The 17,850-nt window shown below is 46.9% G+C and overlaps 2 protein-coding genes across 2 annotated transcripts; one reads left to right on the forward strand and one right to left on the reverse strand.

The window, feature by feature from the left end:
- Nucleotides 1-1,917: 1,917 nt before the first annotated feature.
- nlrx1 (NLR family member X1) lies at nucleotides 1,918-9,111 on the reverse strand. The gene is made up of 12 exons (XM_057050605.1): nucleotides 8,926-9,111; nucleotides 8,204-8,257; nucleotides 7,499-7,596; nucleotides 7,032-7,422; nucleotides 6,610-6,841; nucleotides 5,360-6,527; nucleotides 4,825-5,008; nucleotides 4,609-4,704; nucleotides 4,115-4,201; nucleotides 3,451-3,699; nucleotides 3,153-3,357; nucleotides 1,918-2,773 (listed from the first exon to the last, which is right to left on the reverse strand). Exons 2-12 carry the CDS (start codon nucleotides 8,218-8,220, stop codon nucleotides 2,636-2,638), a joined length of 2,865 nt encoding a protein of 954 aa, XP_056906585.1. The 5' UTR covers nucleotides 8,221-8,257; nucleotides 8,926-9,111; the 3' UTR covers nucleotides 1,918-2,635.
- Nucleotides 9,112-10,083: 972 nt separating this feature from the next.
- efhd1 (EF-hand domain family, member D1) lies at nucleotides 10,084-17,678 on the forward strand. Its single transcript, XM_057050612.1, has 4 exons — nucleotides 10,084-10,446; nucleotides 12,833-12,980; nucleotides 14,939-15,073; nucleotides 15,746-17,678. Exons 1-4 carry the CDS (start codon nucleotides 10,166-10,168, stop codon nucleotides 15,878-15,880), a joined length of 699 nt encoding a protein of 232 aa, XP_056906592.1. The 5' UTR covers nucleotides 10,084-10,165; the 3' UTR covers nucleotides 15,881-17,678.
- The last annotated feature ends 172 nt before the right edge of the window (nucleotides 17,679-17,850 follow it).

Raw genomic sequence — 17,850 nt, forward strand, 5'->3', positions numbered from 1 at the left:
GAAGAAAATAGAATAAAAAACATGATTTATTCCTAAGGGCAGGGCTACGGTGTGTTGATGGTAGGTCCAGCCTGTGGTCCTGAGCACTCTGGACCAGGTTCTCATGAAGCCTATCTCAGTATTTCACTCATCCCCCACCGGCCTCTCTGTCCCAGCTGCTGGAAAACACCCCTACAGCGCAATGCTGCCCCCTTCAGGCCCCCCTGGTGATCGCGTTCTTCTTTGCTGATGCTTTTCCTGCAGTTTTGTTTTGGTGGTTACTTCCTTCAGAAGCTAAATTTCATGCTCTATAGTTTGAGTTGGAGATTGCCTGGTCCAGTTCAACGCCTTCGGCCTGTGTTGTCTGTTTTGGAGCTCCCATTTCAGGTGTTGCACCTTTCTGTCGTGTTTCTGTAATCGCCATGCGTTGCGTCATTAATGAAGCTTGGAAGCCATGACACAACCTTCAGGCTTTCAGAGGAGCTTTCATGTTTGGGATCGTGAGCAGATCTTTTCCTTTACCATACTTTAGTCTTTCCATCACATCTGCGAAGGATAGTTGTTGCCTGTCAAGCCATAAAACCTCATTTTAGAATTTTCGAGGCTCATCTCGGAACTTTTTGGTCACTCCGGCCTGGATATCCTGTTCTTCTTGCTAATGAGTGGTGATTGTGACACCTTCACTCCTGCCCTCTGGAGGTCTTTGCTGATGTCTCACACCCGTTTCAGGTTCCACCAGTGGTCATTTCAGATGGTTTAACCGGCTGTGGTCAATATTTGGAATTTCAAAAAGTTCTAATCATTAGGGAAGAGCTACTCAGGTGATTGTAGGGCTGATCTGTTTAACGCTCTAAAGTTACATCAAATTGGACCATGTATTGATTAATTAAAACCACAACTAGATAAATTGTGTGAAAGCCACACGTATGACTTGACATAGAAGCGGCATCGCTCTCTCTCACGCCACAAATACACACAGGCCATAAATCTTTCAGGAGCTAATTACCCCAACCACAGGGGCAGCAGTCTGGAACAAAGGTCGTGTTCCTCTCAGGTTGTGCGTTTGTGTTAAAGGCAGAATGTGAACAACATGCAAAAAAAAAGAGGAACGACAGGGGAGAAAGAGGTTGACACCCCAACAGAACAGCAGTGAGGGACATTTGACATTGTATATGTCAACCCTGGGTACCTTCACTTCAGTAGCATCTCCGTAACATCTCCTGATGCATCCAGAACCTTTAAAATAATCTGTCTTCTTATTCTGAAAGACCAATTTTAGCTAGATTCCATTTCCAGTAACATCAGTCTCATTGGTGTGACAGAGATGTTCCACAAACAGAATCTAAAATGTCTCTTTGGAGCGTGGAGGATGTTTCAAATGAACGTCTAAAGGATGATTCAAGGGAGCTGAGGACTGTTTCTGCTAACACGGACGAGGTGAGGGCACTTCACTCACCTCACACACACACATGACCCAAATAATTGTATTTTGGATCTTTCAGGTGATTCCTAAAGCCTTCCAGAAAAGGAAATATACAAGAAAAAAGGCAGAAAATTGTCACAAGAGGAAAAAGTTGACATAGACGCAAGCCTGAGACCTTGAACTCACCTGGACTGAAGTCTGAATTCCTTCTTCTGCTGCTGCGAATCGATTTCTGCAGGAGAGGACTTCAGCTTTTACCTCTTTTGGCCATCACCGGTCTCCTCACCCTCAGCCCCAACAAGGGTTTCTTCCCCCATGAGCAGTTGAGCTGAAGCAGAAGTCAATGACTCTCACTCCTCCTTCCTCGCCAGGATTCATAGCATGATGCTAATTTACAGCCAATCAAGCCTGAAAAGCCAGAGAGGGTCAGTGGAGGTTGTAACCAGACACCAGAGACAGACACGGGGAGAGAGAAAGCTAGAGGGAACAACAGACTGAGAGAAAAACCACGGATACTTGGTTGAAATGGATTTATTGATTGCATCAGTCGTGGCATTTCATCATATGCAACATGTTGTTTTGAGCACCGGCCAGTTTTAGCATTGTTAAAACACAGGTGTGTCTTCAGACAGGATGGAAGCTGTTTGCAGCAAAACAAGCGACGGTCTGCACTCGGATCCAGTCTTAATTATCCCCTGTTCAAGTATTTAAACCAGTTTTCCATCTGTGCATCCTTTGAAATGACTTTCAGCAGTGGGAAAACAGTTTAGAAGGCATCAATATTTCATGAAAGGCTGTGACCAAGCAGAGGCCGACCTCTTCAGGACAGATACGGATCATGCGAATCTCTTCGGAAAACATGATGGTGCCGTGAAATGAGAGCACGAGATGACATTTGCTGTTACTGTGTTTGGATGCCCCCCCCCCCGTGTTGGCTGTCATCAGTGCGACCCTGCGCATGACACAACAGCCTGACGGAAATACTTTAAAAGAAATTAGTATCTAAAATATATAATGGATGCAAATGGATTCAGCATTTTAGCTTTCCCAGCACCAATTTTTACAGCATTTATTGAGGTTTTCTTTCATTTCTGACATATGTCACCTCATCCTCACTGTGGATGAGGTGGAAGAAGGCTGGTTCTTGCTTTTATGGGCAGCAGCAGCATATTTTAAATGAGCGGTTTCTTTCTGAGCGGTGCCTGAAGCCCTACAACTTCCTGTTTTCACTTGTCACGCGGACGGAGGCGGACAGTCTTTCTCAAGGATTTGCAGAGTCTTTCGAACCCCCATCTCCACCCTGCGGAAGTGCAGCCTCTTCCAGAAGCTCGGCTGCTGCTGGCGTCCCCACTCCAGATCCCTGAGGAAGGCCTGATGACAACAAATGGCGGAGAGATGAACAAAGCGCGTGGGCAACTTCAAAAAGATCCGCAATTGGAGGATTTTCCTCATCCGCATCATCAAACTTTTCAGCCCTGACGGAAACCAAAGAAGAACCTGGGGGTTCGGAACATTTTGTGAACTGATATTAGCATTGTTTCTATTCGGGACTGCGTCCCCCCTCCTCCCTCAGTCCTTCACTGACCAACAGGACCTGGAGCAGCCACACCAGAACATCATTTAAACTAAACAAATGCTGTTGGACTCAAAGAGACTGATGGCAACATAGTAGACGTCCAGGCCTGCTTTAAATACTGTAGGAAAATGGCAATACTGCACTGGAAATATTAAGCCAGATGAAGCCGCATACCTTCAGCTGCTGCGTGACCCGGCTGCGGTCCCAGGAGGACGCGTTCTCCCGGATCACACTGAGGATGGGGTGCCAGTTCTCTGAGATGTCTGAGCCTTCGGTGACAGAAGCCAGGACCTTGACCTGCCTGTCGCTGGGGCTCATGGCAACACCTCGGACATACAGGGACTGCTTCCCTACAACGCTGAGTGGGTTCAAATACAAGCTACAGAGACACAAGCAGAAAAAAAAGCGTCCGATCGATTGACAGGTGGTTCTGTAGGCGTGGAACGCGTGGGTTCGGTGACGAGCTGCTTACTGCACAGTGTGAATAGTGGGATGCTCCCTGCAGGCGTCCACCAGAGCCAGAGCAGCATTGTCTCCGATGTTGTTATAGGCCACATTGAGCTCCTGCAGTGGGTGGTGCTGGAGCTTCTGAGCCAGCTCTAGCGCCCCCTGGTCCCCGAGCCCAGTGTGCATAAGGGACAGGTGCATGAGAGTTTGGTTCTCTGGCAGCGCCTCCAACAGGGTGAGGAGTCCAGACTCCTGCAGAGGGTTGTCACACAGCCTGCACCACAAATGAAAACAACAATCAGGCGTTTCCCAAGCTAACGCTAACAGTCAAAAGGAATCTTATTAACAGGATTTATTTGTGATTTGAATCACATCCTGATGCTTTTTTTAAATTTTGCAGTTTATGCACTAAGCTGGTGAGCTGGTGTATGCAGAGAAATTGGTCACAGCTTTTGGTGGATTATGGAACCTATACATTATTCTGTATTAATGTAAAGCGATTGAGGTCATCCTGCATGCCGAAAAAGGATGTTAGCTGCACATCTGTCCTATTTATGAATAATAGAAAATTCACTAAACACCCCAAAACAACAGTGAACCTTAAATCTCGGCCAATAATAATAAGAATTTTCTGAAGGTTGTCATATTTTAACAGTAAACTCCTCTTAGAAATCAGAAATCAGCCTTACTGTAGCGATCTAACAGAACTGTTGGGGTCTAGCAGCAAATCTCTGAGAACGATGCAGGACTCAGGACCCAGGTTGTTAAACTGCAGGCTGGGGACGACAAAGACGGGCACACAGGACACTCACAACGTTGACAACACATGCCAGACGTGCACTGGTCGCATTCAGCTGAAGAAAATGCAGATTCATTCAATTTAATGCCTTTTTAGTACATCCATGATGCCTTTTTTGTCTCTTTTACTGAACTATTAGACTTTTTCAGCCTCTCTTACAGCCAGGTGACACCATATCTTCACGTTGAAGGCCTGGCAAATATAGAGACGAGAGGATTTCGCAGCTCTGAACACGAGCGCGATGCTGCCAAGATGCATTCGGAAATCAACCGTAAACTCGTTCCTTAAAAGAATAAAAAACTTTTCCACGTAATTAGGGTTAGGCACATCATGAGAGGCATCTTCACTGCAAACCAAAAGCACTGGATAAGGAAGTTGTCTCACTTTAGACTCCGTGTGTGCCTGAAAGCTGGCCCCAGCATCTGGAGCAAGTCCTGGGTGAGGAGGCAGGAGGACAGGTTGAGCTCTTCCAGGAGATAACTACAAAGAACAGCAAATACAACAATGGGCTTAGAGATATGAAATCAACAGTTTATATAATAACAGTAATATGTTGCTGTTTTTAAGCTTTTTTATTTGTCTTATAGAGCTTCCGTGCACCTTGAAGGGGCGCATGACAGAACAGAACTCAGTATGAAGCATTTGAGCGCCGTCATACGGATGTTGGTGAGACGGATGCTTCGGATCGAGGCCAGAACCTCTGCAGTCAGTCTGGGGTTCTGAAACTCGTACAGCAGAACCAGCAGATCCATCAGCTCTTCTGGTGGCTGTGGCTTGCTGAGCTCTAAAGGTGAATGAAAAAAAGAAAATGAAAGCATATAAAATGTTTTGCTCGTTGCTGCGCAGGCTAACACTGGAAAGCTGGTCATTCTCAGGAACAGAGGCAGAGCTGGAGGCCCCATATTATGGGTATTTATATGTAAATATCACATGATCTCTATATTATGATATTAGGTTCATTACAGTCTTTCCTGCTCTGCATTACTGCACAATAACATGAAAGGAATGGAAATGACTGAAGATTAAACTGTCGCAGCGCTATTTCACAACGTTAGCAGGCACTTTTTCAACAGTGTTGGTGTATAGCAATTGATGTTTGACGGCACTACAGGACGTGCTGCCGCGGGTCCGTTACCTCTGACCAGATACTTCCTCAGGACGCCTGTAATCTGCGACACAGTCAGGCTCTGGATCTCACAGCCAAGCTGCTGCAGAAGGACGCGGTTGCCGTAATGCAACAGCCCTCCCATAAAGATGGGATAAAGCTCAAAGGGTGGACCTTCGCTGTACTGTTTAGGCTTTGGCCCATGGACTCCCAGGAGGCTTTGCTCCATCTGATCCAGCACGTCCTCGTTGTAGCTGTCTTCGCTCCGGAACATCTCCGCCACCAAGGTTCGGGCGATGGTGCTTCTGTTACGGCGGCTGAATTTCTCGTAGAGGTTGGGGAAAAGCTTGAGGAGGTTAAAAACCGCAAACACGCGCAGCGGGATGAACTTGGACAGGATGTTGACCAGGGCGCTGACGTCCTCGCTCGCCTGGCCGATGACCACAGACACTTGCTTGGTCAGCTTCTCCAAAACCGACTTGTTCTCTCCTAAAACCACGTAGAGCGCCGCCAGATACTCCTGCATCCCGTGGACAGCAAACACGTACCGCTTCTCCTCGTTCCCACCGGGCTCTTCCGACAAACGTTTGCCATGTTCTACGCAGGGAGCCAGGAAGAAATCCAAGACGTCGGTCCGGAACATGGCCAGCTGACGCAGCTCCTCGTCCGTCTTGGTCTTCCCGCCCACCCACTGCTCCAGTTCCGCTTCCGAGAACGAGGTGCGTTTGTCGGCCACGCCGTCAAACGCCAGTTTGCCGAGGGTGCGGACGACGTACAGCATCAAAGAACTGTGGTGCTCCTGAATGGGCACGGTGGTTCCCGTGCCGGAGCCCAGCACCTCGCCGCCGAAATTCAGTCTGAGGAAACTGGTGTAGATGCTAGTCAGCGTGCGGGTCGGAGACGCGGCGTCTGTGAAATGGAGGCAATGCAGAGTGGCACATGTGAGCCAGCAGTATGATGGCAGGAAGCAGGCGGCGGCCAGCTGGCTCTCCCTCTGGAGGTTCAGGTAGAGCAGCTCTATCAGAGCTTCAGCCTCCTGTTTACGTGAGGTTCCCACGGTGTCCTGCAGGAGACGCTTGGTGAAGTACGCCCGCTGGCGGTCCGGATCCATGAAGCCGCAAATCTGCGCATAGCGACTCACGTACCTCTGGGGAACGCGATCCACGGCGGAGAGCCTCGTGGTCACCAAGATGCTGGCCTGGCGGACACAGAAAAGGAAGGGATGAAGGCGCCAAATGAGCAAACACTCTGATTTATCTCCACAGGCTTGGGCGTCCCACCTCCGGCAGCAGGTATTTCCTCAGCAGGTTCACTACCACTACAGTCGGGGGCAGAGCCTCGTTAGGATCGCTGCAAAGTTCAGTGGCTCCGATCCGAAAATCCAAATTGATCTTCTCCATTCCGTTGAAGAGGAAAAGCACGTCTTCGGCCTGGTTCCCCTCCCCGCTCAGAATCGGGTGCTTTCTCAAATGCAGGTACTTCCTACTCACGAGGTCCCTCAAGGAAGCCGCCCTATAGGGAATTCAATAAACGCCGGATGAGTTTCACGCCATACATTGTAGATTTTATAGAATAAATACTAGAGGACCACAGCCCTGATCTAGGAGGGGGTTCTGAATAGATCCTGGCTGGTTGTGGAGCTGCAACGTGGCGTAAAAGTCCACACATCAAGGAAAAAGTCAATAACTGAACGGTATCTTACTTTGTCATCTGGCTGAGGTCTTCACAAGAAAACGGAATCAGCAGCTTGAAGTGGTTCAGCGAGGTCCCGCGACACCAGTCCAGCACCAGTTTCCGAAAGACCGTGCTTTTCCCCGTTCCGACGGCGCCGTAAAGCAGCACGTTGACGCCGCGACCCACGCTCCTGTCAGCGGGCTCAAACAGCTGCTCTACGGTCACGGAAGAGCTGGAGAGGTCGCGGGTTCGGAAAGGGGAGCCCAGAAGGCCGACCCGCTCCGCGGCCTTCCTTTCCACGATCAGCGGGTCCACGTGCATGGTGTCGGGGCTGAAGTAACCGCCAAACTGCTTCTCTTCTCGGGGAAGATGGCTGAACCACAAGAAGAGCTTCCTTTTGTGGATCTCTATGGGATCGGCTAAAAGGCAAAGAGAGGATTGATTTAAACGCCTTTTAACATCTTCTCCCTCCAGAAAGTCCAAATCATTTCCTACTTGGTTCCGAGGAGGCGGAGCAAAAGGTGCTGCAGGGAAAGGTGGTGGCTGAAGGCAGTCTCTTCCATCTCCATACTCCACAAAGCTGACTCAGCTGTCTAGGAAAGAGGAAACACACGTTTGCTCAGCCTTCGTAGCCTGTGAGAATCATTCCCGTAGAAAAAGGAAGAAAGGTTACTCCCATTCCCACGGCAACATTCCAGCAGGACCTCATTCTGCCTCTAGTATGTCGTGACATTTACATGTTGGTGCAGGTACAACATGGACAAATCTCCAGGGCATTTAAAATAAAGGAGGCCAGCTGAAGGACCCACCCTGTTGCTCTTTGCACACAATAAGATATTGGTTTTCAGAGCTTAAATGTTTAAGACCTACTGGTTCTTAATGACTCGCAGTGGAAATGTAGCCTAGCGTTACAAAGCTAAATGCTATGATCCAAATGTGAGACTCTTGTACAGACTGGGGCTGATTTAAAAACCTCCCCTCTTCCCTCCTCTATCACCACCTTTACACACATTTCCTTTGGGATTAAACTGGGCTGGAAGAGTGGACATTTGTTATGTTGACAGAGGTTTGTTGTTGTTGTTGTTTGTTGTTATTACTGCGAGTAGCAGTGTTACAGGTTGTTCATTTGATAGAGCACATCCAGCTTATTCTCCCAATCACTAAATGTGTCCGTGGCCATAAATGCAGATGTCAACCAACCTGTGCACGCAGCTCATCCTTCTCTTGCGCTGCCTCCTTCTATCAGGACGCTCTCTGCTCACAGAAGTCAAACAATCGAAAGAAGAATCAAATCAGACAGAAATAAACCAAAGAATTCCCTTTAGATGTTTACGGGCAACGACTGACATTCCAAATAGAAGCGGAAATCTGAGGCAAATCATAATGTTGTTTGACTTTGGTGACATTTCTGAGACTCAGCGATTAAGTAGTGATGGATAAAGGTTGGAATAGCTTGCAAGAATAGTCAACAATACAGAATATACAGTGGTAAAACTGTAGAAACTGACAGAATAATTAATAACAGAGCAAATTCCATCACTGTGCTGGGAGATGACAGCACTTGAACAGCATCTATGTCATTTCTGCATGTTAATAACACCATGCAGCAGAATTAACTCCCCTGATTTTTGATCCTGGCCCTACACACGTATTTATAAGTGACCCCCCGATTTTAACAGTTGCGCTTCAATCAAATTCGAAATTCCATGACAGTCACGTGACGTCACCACATTTCATCGATTTAAAAACTAACGGGAACTAAAGTGGACGTCGTGTCACCTACAGAAAACCCGCCCTGGTCAGGGAACACCAGCCTGCTGTCTGGAGTCCCAAAGGTCGGTGTCTTTCTCGAGTGTGACCCTTCGGAACCAGAGCTGCAGGACCGCTGCTAACGTATAAGGGAAATATAGCCAGTTACACACCAGAATGCTTCGGTCCCGTTTGCTCTTCTGGTCTGCACCTGTTCATTTACTCCCGATCCTGTATCCAAAAGCTTCTCATGACACTTGCTAAACCAGCTTCTTAACCCCGAAGACATACAGTACGTTATGTTCCGTGTTCCACTACTCAATTTTACTATCCTGTAGGTTTCCGCGATGTCCCGCCTTCGCTCTGCTCTGATTGGCTGTGATACAGGAGGCGTTATTCCTATTGGTCAGCTGCTAACCAATTACAGAGCCGTAGTCTTGAGAGCGCCTATATAAGCAGAAAACGACCTGAGGATACAGCTGTCATTCTTAGACGTGACCTCGTCGGAGTACGTTTTAAAATTTAAATAACGGTACTTCATTTTATACATTTGCCTATTTTGGTAGGCTGGGGATCGATCGGAAAGAAGGAACTAGCAAATGCGTGCTGTTGGTCACTTTCTTCCGCCCGTCATTATCTTCTAGGTTCTTTACATTTAATTGATTAATTGACTAATTGATCACATGCTTCTCCAAAATATAATTGCTTACTGCATCTAAGCAGGACAGTCTATGTATGTCCGTTGGGTCTGCTATCACAGTGATTAATTAATGTGTTCCTGCTTTACAGAGGGGCTGGAAAATGTCTGTCGCCTCATCAGCAACTTATGGACTCGATCACAAGTTGCACCGAAACTGATGTTTTCATTCAAAACCGAGGAAACCTCAACTCAGTCTAATGTATCTGTTGCCATAAAAGCTGTCTGCATCATTGTGGATGGAACTGGGAAGGCTGTCTCTGTGCAACAGAGTCTCAGTGAACGAGCAATTCATGTGGACACCCCGCAGGCTCAACCCCTGGGACGGGACTTTTCTCATGATGGGAAGACAAAAAGGGATCACTGCCCCTGAAGCCATTCCAGCTCTGCCTTGGCATGAACATCAAGCTGGAACTCGCTAACCCGCATTGATAAATCCATTTTAACAACCGTCGGGGTGAACGGATATCCTTGCTATAGGCACTTATTGGTCGTGGTCGTATCCGTGGCAAGTGTGAAACAGCCTTTCTATTCTTGTTATCGCAAATTAAAACCAATTATAACGCGAATTGATTTTATTTTTCGGCGTACACGCTCTTCTACTTTGAAAGGCCACCGGAAGCGCGGCTGCCCTCGCGAGGGGCAGCTTGACAGTGGTACTACAAACGCGTCCCCCCCTCTCAAACTAGCTCAGTGAGCGTTGTCGCATCTCCGTCATGGCATCTGATGAGCTTGTGAGGAAGCTGCAGTCGCGGATGGACGCCTCGCAGCAGGATGAGACGAAGCCGGAGCCTGGATCGAGTCCAGTCCGGCCCAAACCGCCCGCACCCGAAGGATGTGGCGACTCGACCTCGGAGCTGTCAGCCAAACTGACCCGCAGACTTGACATCAACGAGGGCAACGCCGCGCCGCGGCTCAACCGCGTCTTCAACCCTTACACGGAGTTCAAGGAATTCTCCCGTAAGCAGATTAAGGACATGGAGGCGATGTTTAAGAGGTGAGCCGTGTTGACTCGCAGCCGCGGGGATTGGGCTCGGGAGCCCGGAGATTAGAGAGCTGCTGCTGACATGATGGCGCCGGCTGTCAGTCTGATCCACGCAGGCCCTCCACCACGAGTGTGAGCTCTTATCTGGACTGCATGCGTGTGTCGTGACCAGGGTTGAACAGGCCTAAACTGGCAGGCTGCGCTGGTCCAGCCATCACCTAATGGAATGGGTTCGATCGAGGGCTGGTGATTGGCCGGGTTCGGCTCAGGGTGCCAGTGTGCGCCAATGAGACGCGCAGGTTGTCGGGTCGCGTCCTCCCCGTGGTAAAATACAAAAACAATATTACATATTTAACTGCATGATTTCACGGAAAGTACCATGACTGTTGGACAGCCTTCATCATTACTAACAGTAAAAAAACGTCCGAGAACAACTGATTAGTTGGTTAAAATCGATTGAAATTATTTTCATCCATCACGGCCTCTAATATCTCATTTATCTCGTGGAAAGTCTCCCTCAAACAGCTGTAAACTCATCTTTCGCTGGGGAATTCCAATTTTTTTTCTCTTAAAGAAGCCGCTTCAAAAGGAGATGCTGGCCGTCCTGCAGCAGCATCTCAAGCTTGTTCTGGAAAAGTGCTTCAACGTGCACAAAAGGAAGAAGTGAACCCTGGAATTGGAGTTCAGTTTAACTGATAGAGTGAAACACATCAACGTTTCTGCTTGTTTTTGATTCTCGGCTGTTTGGCCTGAACGCCGCGTTTGATGTGTCACACTGTGGCGGTCATAAATGGCGCGTTCTGCGCAGCACGCCATATTTAAATGAGGCAGAAAGGACTCCAGCCCACTAACGAGCAGCTCCACATGTGGAGGGCACCCGTAAATCAACAAGGCTTAAAAATACAGATTGCTGAGAATCTTATGCACAAGGAACAGCGCAAATGCCAAACCCTACCTGAGGACTCTATTTTAAATTTGATCGTAGGACAATGTGGCCAACGTTTTGTTGGATTCGGCCTGAGTTTGCGAGTAGTGTAATAACACCAGTTAGAGTAGTGTAATAACACCAGTTAATGTCACGGCTTCATAACGCTAACGTGTTGGTGTGACGCCAGTAGTGTCCAGCTTTGTATAATTGTGCCCGGATAAGTAAAGCGCAGTCTACTTTTACCTTCTTCCGAGCTCAGGTAGCGGCTAACTTGGCTAGGCCTAACCGCTAACACGGGGGAAAAAAACGTAAATGGGCACGGGTTAACACACAATGGACTAACAGTTTATTATTCTTTTACAACGGCCCTTTTGTCGTCTCTTTGACAAGTCCTGGTAATTCAGTAAAGTTCTGTAAAGTTCCACGACGTTCACCAGGGGAACTTTGGCCTGTCAATCAAAATGCAACGTGATGGTTTTGAAATTGCCCAGCTCAGTTACACCAAACATCAGGATTTTTGACTGTCTCTTGAGGCATAAATGCACCGTTTGTGATGAGTTTTATTGAGAACTATTGACGATTTGGATATCCTTTTCTTGATAACTGTCTTAAGTTGCGAGTTTTTCTGACGCACCCACAGGTGGAAGCCTTAGATATAAAAAGGCTTGTCTTGTTTTTCCCCCTTCGTTGGCTGATATCTACTGATCTGAGGTGTTGTGACACTGATGTTCCCTAACCCGTCCTCGTTATTGCAAGACAACGTGGTTCGCGGCCTCTAAATGTGTCCCGCGCGAGGTTTAGCAACCTCAGATGTTGGGTTCTTTTGCTTCACTGATCCTTTTCACACACACCACATTCCAGGGGCCATCCAACTCGCTCTGACCTTGTTTTCGTCTGCTGAAAGGATTTGGCTCTGAGACAAATGACGATTGTCCCACAGTTTTAACAGTGTTCCAGATTCAGATTCTTTCTTGTTTTTTTCTACTCACAACACGCCCAATTATTTTCATGAGAAATAAGGAATGAATTATGGTCCAAAAGGTGAAATCATTATGGGCTGTCCTCAACAAAAAGACTTGGCCAAATTAGTCTGGAGCCAATTGGACATAATGTAATAACTGGCAGCAAATGGTTGGACTTAATGTGCAGAGATCAGAACTGATTTATGGATGTTAAACTTGCTAATTAGCTGCAGACAGTGGCCAGAACCATCTGGCAAGAGGAAAAGCCCGAAATGATTGACCCATTTAATGAGGCTCATGTGTGAACAACAGCCGAGAGACGCGGTAATAGTAAAATGATCATTTACTTTAAGGCACAACTGACACCTTTTAGTTCAGCAGGACGGCCTCTAAGATCTCCTGAAATGACCCAAGGCCACCAAAAAAATCCCAAATCTTTTCTTCAGTCAGGAATGAGAAACAGCAGCAAACGTCCACACTGAAGTCTGAAATCATTCGTTTTCTTTAGGTATGACACTGGTAGAGACGGCTTCATCGACCTAATGGAGCTGAAGCTGATGATGGAGAAACTGGGAGCTCCGCAGACTCACCTGGGCCTCAAGAACATGATCAAAGAGGTGGACGAAGACTTTGACGGCAAACTGAGCTTCAGAGAGGTGAGAGACAGGTTGTGCGGACGGACACATGGACGGTGAACACGGTTTGGTCGCTCTGTTGGACTGAGATCTGGTGCCTGGGGACACAACTGGAGCATAGTCACAGCCACGTTCCTGAAACCAGTTTGAGATGGTCAGGATTTGGTCCATCATTCTGAACCAGCCACCAGTAGCTGGTCCACTGTGGTCCTAAAGGGATGGAGCTGGTTAGCAGCAATCCTCAGGTCGGCTGGTATCAAGAGGTCCAAAGTGTGCCAAGAACACACCCCCCACACCAGGGGTGGGGAACCCTTTTCATATCGAGGGCCATTTCAATTTATATAAAGTCCTCCGAGGGCCATACTATTACGAACACATACCTAGGGATGCAAAAAAAAGACAAAAAAAAAAGTCTATAACCACTGTGTTACTAAGTCTCATGATTGCTGCATTTGAGTTTGAATTATTTATTTAGCACACATGCATATAAAATCACCAAATAAATAGAATAAAATGACAAGTAAAATATGTTTTCATGATCATACAAAATAAAAAGAGGTGCAGAGTTGAGGCAAGAGACCCGTAAGGGCCTGTTCGAGGCCTCTACTCACAAAAACTGCAATACAACAAGATAATCAAGAAAATAAATGAAAAAGAAAGAAAGATAAAGACAATAACAACAACAACAACAACTAGAAAGCACTCGGAGAGCGCAAACCTCCGCCAAGCGCAACAATTCCTGGCATATTGTGATTTCCACCATAAATATTAGTCCCACATATACTTTGACTACATATTTAGATTCCTTGACCATAAAAACATACCGTTAGCCACTGGAATCATAACGATATATGTCTTAGTTCAATAGTTATTCACGAAAAGAAATTCACGCTTTGAAACAATTTTACTTTGTACGGCGCGAGCGCCTCAGCGGCGGCTACGAGGCGCGTTCACGAACTCTCCTTCGGCGTGAGGTTTCAGCTTCGTGGCTATTAATTCACTCACCACAAAACTTGCACGCGTAATATTCTGTCGGTACATGGTCGTGTGAAAGCTGCTTGTTGAGCCTCCAAACTCCGGCGAAGAGCGTTAATTTTATCCAAACTCATCTGTCCTTTCAACTCATAGAGTTTAGCGTGTTTCGCTAGGCATTATTCGTCCGTGTCAATCAGTCCAGCCCACTACGTACCTCACATGCTGTGTTCACTGACCCTGACCTTGACTCGGACATAACATAACCGTCTGTTTTATCTCAGAAAACGGGAAAATATTTCCTCGTTACGAAAGAAATTTCAGGATACGAAAGGCAAAAATACGCTACCGCTGCTACTTGCAGCTCGCGGAGTTTAGCGAACGGTCCCACTGTATAAGTGCACATATAAAATATAAAAATCTTATTGTGTTGCGGGCCGGTAGAAATGGTCTCGTAGGCCGTATACGGCCCGGAGGCCGGAGGTTCCCCACCCCTGCCCTACACCATTACAACACCACCAGCAGCCTGAGCCATCGATGCCAGCCAGGATGGATCCTTGTTTAAGTTTTCGGACCGTTCTTTGAACACCCTTGAGATGCTTGTGCCTGAAAATCCCAGTAGATCAGCAGTTTCTGAACTACTCAGACCAGCCCGCCTGGCCACGTTCACCGTGACTTAAACCCACTTCCTGCTTGTTCTGATGCTGGTTTGAACTTCAGCAAGTTGTCTTGACCCCCGGCTACCATCCTAATCCCCGTCACATCCAGGCCTTTGCTTCCCCAAGTCCGATTTCTTATGTACTGTTATAACAAGTTAGAATGAAACAGCAAGTTTGAAGGCTTCGACCCACTTTACAAATTTGGGCCAGACTTAAAAATATGTCTGCAGCTAAAATAAAGTGTGCTGGAACGTCTGACTGTTAAGGAGGTTAATAGCTTTTTCGATCTGATCAGGTTAGCGACGTGACTCCGAGCCGACTGATTGAACTGACGGCATTTTCTTGTAGTTCCTGCTGATTTTCCGGAGAGCGGCGGCGGGGGAGCTGCAGGAGGAGAGCGGGCTGATGGCGCTGGCCAGGCTGTCGGAGATCAACGTCTCCACGGAGGGAGTGATGGGGGCCAAAGATTTTTTCGAAGCCAAGGTATCAGTGTACCTGCGAGACATTTACCATCTTGTGTTTTCATGTGTTCACCAGAAACATGCAAAAGTATTAAATGATATCATTGAAGGCTGAATTATTACAGACTGAAGCAATAATCACTCCAGCTATATTTCTAAATTTCTATCTTCTTGACATCAACGTTGGCTTGTGTGGATTTTGTATCCACTAAAAACTGTCGGTGTTTCTCAGGAGTAGCTGGGGTGGAGACAGGTGAAGGTGCTAGCTCCAGATAGTTCACCCTAGCGTTCCTGAGGGGGTCGTCTCTGGGACCGGTGTCGAAGTGCTGTTTAGCCTCAAACCAACCTACAAAGCGCCTCATTTCCATTTGCTCTTTTATTTATTGTGAAGATTTATCATGTTAGCAACACTTACTAGGAGTTTGTTGTCGTTGCTCACACACAGATTAATACCCGGCACCGCTGTGATATACGCTCGTTATACCACAGCAGGGTAAAACTGGGTAATTGGCACATCGGCGGCCCCAGAGAGACACAGTCTGCTGCATCATCTCACCTTTCCAGCTTCTAGAGGTTTCTAGAAGAAGCTGGAAATGTGCATTTTTCTTGCATTTGCACTGGGGATTGTTGGAGTTACTGGTGATTTGGGTTTGACTGACAGCCCCCCCCCCCCACTGGGGTTGTATGTTTCCAGATGCAGGCGGTGTCTCAGGGCAGCAAGTTTGAAGCTGAGATTCGGGAGGAAAAAGAGGAACGCAAGAGGCAGGAAGTGGAGAAGAAGCAGAGGCAGGCGGCTTTCAAGCAGCTGCAGTCCGCCTTCTGCTCCTGACCTGGCAGACCAGCACATGCAAAGTGTCAGAAATGCTGACATTTTTAACGCCATCACTCACAATCAGGCACTTTATCTCATCCATAGATACTTTCAAGTAGCTACTTCAATAACAAAAAACTAAAAAAAACAACCCTCAATCTTATTTTTAAAGGATAATTTAAAATAAAAGTAGAGAGTAAACACAAACAAAGGAAGATATATTTGTGTAATCCGACTAGCATCCTTCTGGGACCTTTCTCTTTAAAAGAATTTTAACGTATAAGCGGTATTTGTTATTTTTGCTTGTGAAATGTTGATGTCATCTTCCACCTCCCGCATGGTTGATGTCAGTGGGACTTGACATTCCTACCCCAGTGATCTTTGTTCAAGATAGATGTGTTTAATTAAGCAGCGGCTTACAACCTGTACAGCAAAGGTAATAATGAATAAGTCAGTCGCACACACACACACACACACACACAGTAGGAACAAAAGGTCGTGATCCCCCCATTTCCCGACGCATGAAAAGATGACCCACGTTTTGAGGACATTTTTCTTTATTTTTTCTCCTGACAGTGAGATGATTCTCATCATGAGTTAGCGTAACAGCAGGCTAGCTACGCTCGTTAGGGAATTGAAAAACTGATGAACTACCTGCTGTTGATGAGCCCAAATGGTATGAAGTGAACACACGTCCTCCTCTTACTGTCAGGCGTGACGTCATCACGCGGGGATGCTTCAGGTAGCATTTCACACTTGATTGAAGGATCAATCTGAGGGACGCCGCAGCGGCGCCACACAGTCCACACAGTGATGTGTATGCAGGTTTCCAAAAGGTCTTCTCAGTTTTAAGTGGATGCGGCGTCCCAGCGAATGTCTCAAACACAGTTCAGTTGTCTCACAGAGTCCCATAATATTACCCGTGCGCGACAGATGTTCCGATGTGCTCCTTCAGTCAGGTGGAATCACCTCAAACTCTGGGAAATACTGTAGCAGTCAGGCATCGGAGGAGCGCTGCAGGCTTAACTCCAAAGACCAACTCCACTTCAAAGGCATTCTCTTTTCCTTTACTCGTCCTGGTGTCTTCGGCGTGTCTGTCTTGACTCAGCCACTCACGCGTGCATGTGAACACATGATGGACACGGCAGGGGTTCCACAGGCAACAACAATCACAGCATCATGCGATCGGTCAGATTTAAGAAGCAATTAAAGCCTGTAAACTTTCTGTTGAAACAGGACATAACAGGGTCAGCAGTATGTATCCACTCCTAATTAAAAGAGAATTCTGTACATATTTTAAGCACCCAAATGCATCTGGGATGAGGATATATCATTGACACACAGCTAAAATAGGCACAGTCCAGAAAAACCGCTCTGATTTTACTGATATTAACTTAAATAACAGCAGGAAGGCGACACAGGATGCACAAAAGGTCCCTGCACACACACGCAACATATCAGAGGTCTTTGCTGATCATCAGACGTGTGGCTGAACTGGAGTGTCTCACGTCCTCAGTGTCCATCCTGTCCTCCAGGGGTGCAGGGTGAGAGTGTGATATAGGCAGCGCTTATTGTTAAGTGCACTTTGTGTAACCGATGGCCTTTTCTTTCCTCTGCAGTAAAGTGTCGTTTGTAGTCATGAAGCATCCTTTTATGTCGCATAACTTCTTTGTGGAAATAAATGAGGTATTTTTTCATAAACCTTTAGAAGGTTCGGTGAAACCTGTCCTTCATCACTCGTAAGCGTGTCGTTAAACTCCCTGTCAATGCAAATGTTTGACATGAATTCAATAAAGGACGGGGAAAAAAACAACAAGCGACGACTTTTATTGTGAGTCCAGGCAAAGATGTGTATTCTGGGATGAATGTACACGCTAAACATATAAACAACACGCCTATTTATACGTGTAATAACAGGATCCAATCAATATTTTATATATTCTTCAGTTTTTACTTAATCCATAGAAAATGGAGATGACTACTTAATT

The sequence above is a fragment of the Takifugu flavidus genome, chromosome 12 (assembly GCF_003711565.1).
Source record: "Takifugu flavidus isolate HTHZ2018 chromosome 12, ASM371156v2, whole genome shotgun sequence".
Lineage (NCBI taxonomy): Eukaryota > Metazoa > Chordata > Actinopteri > Tetraodontiformes > Tetraodontidae > Takifugu > Takifugu flavidus.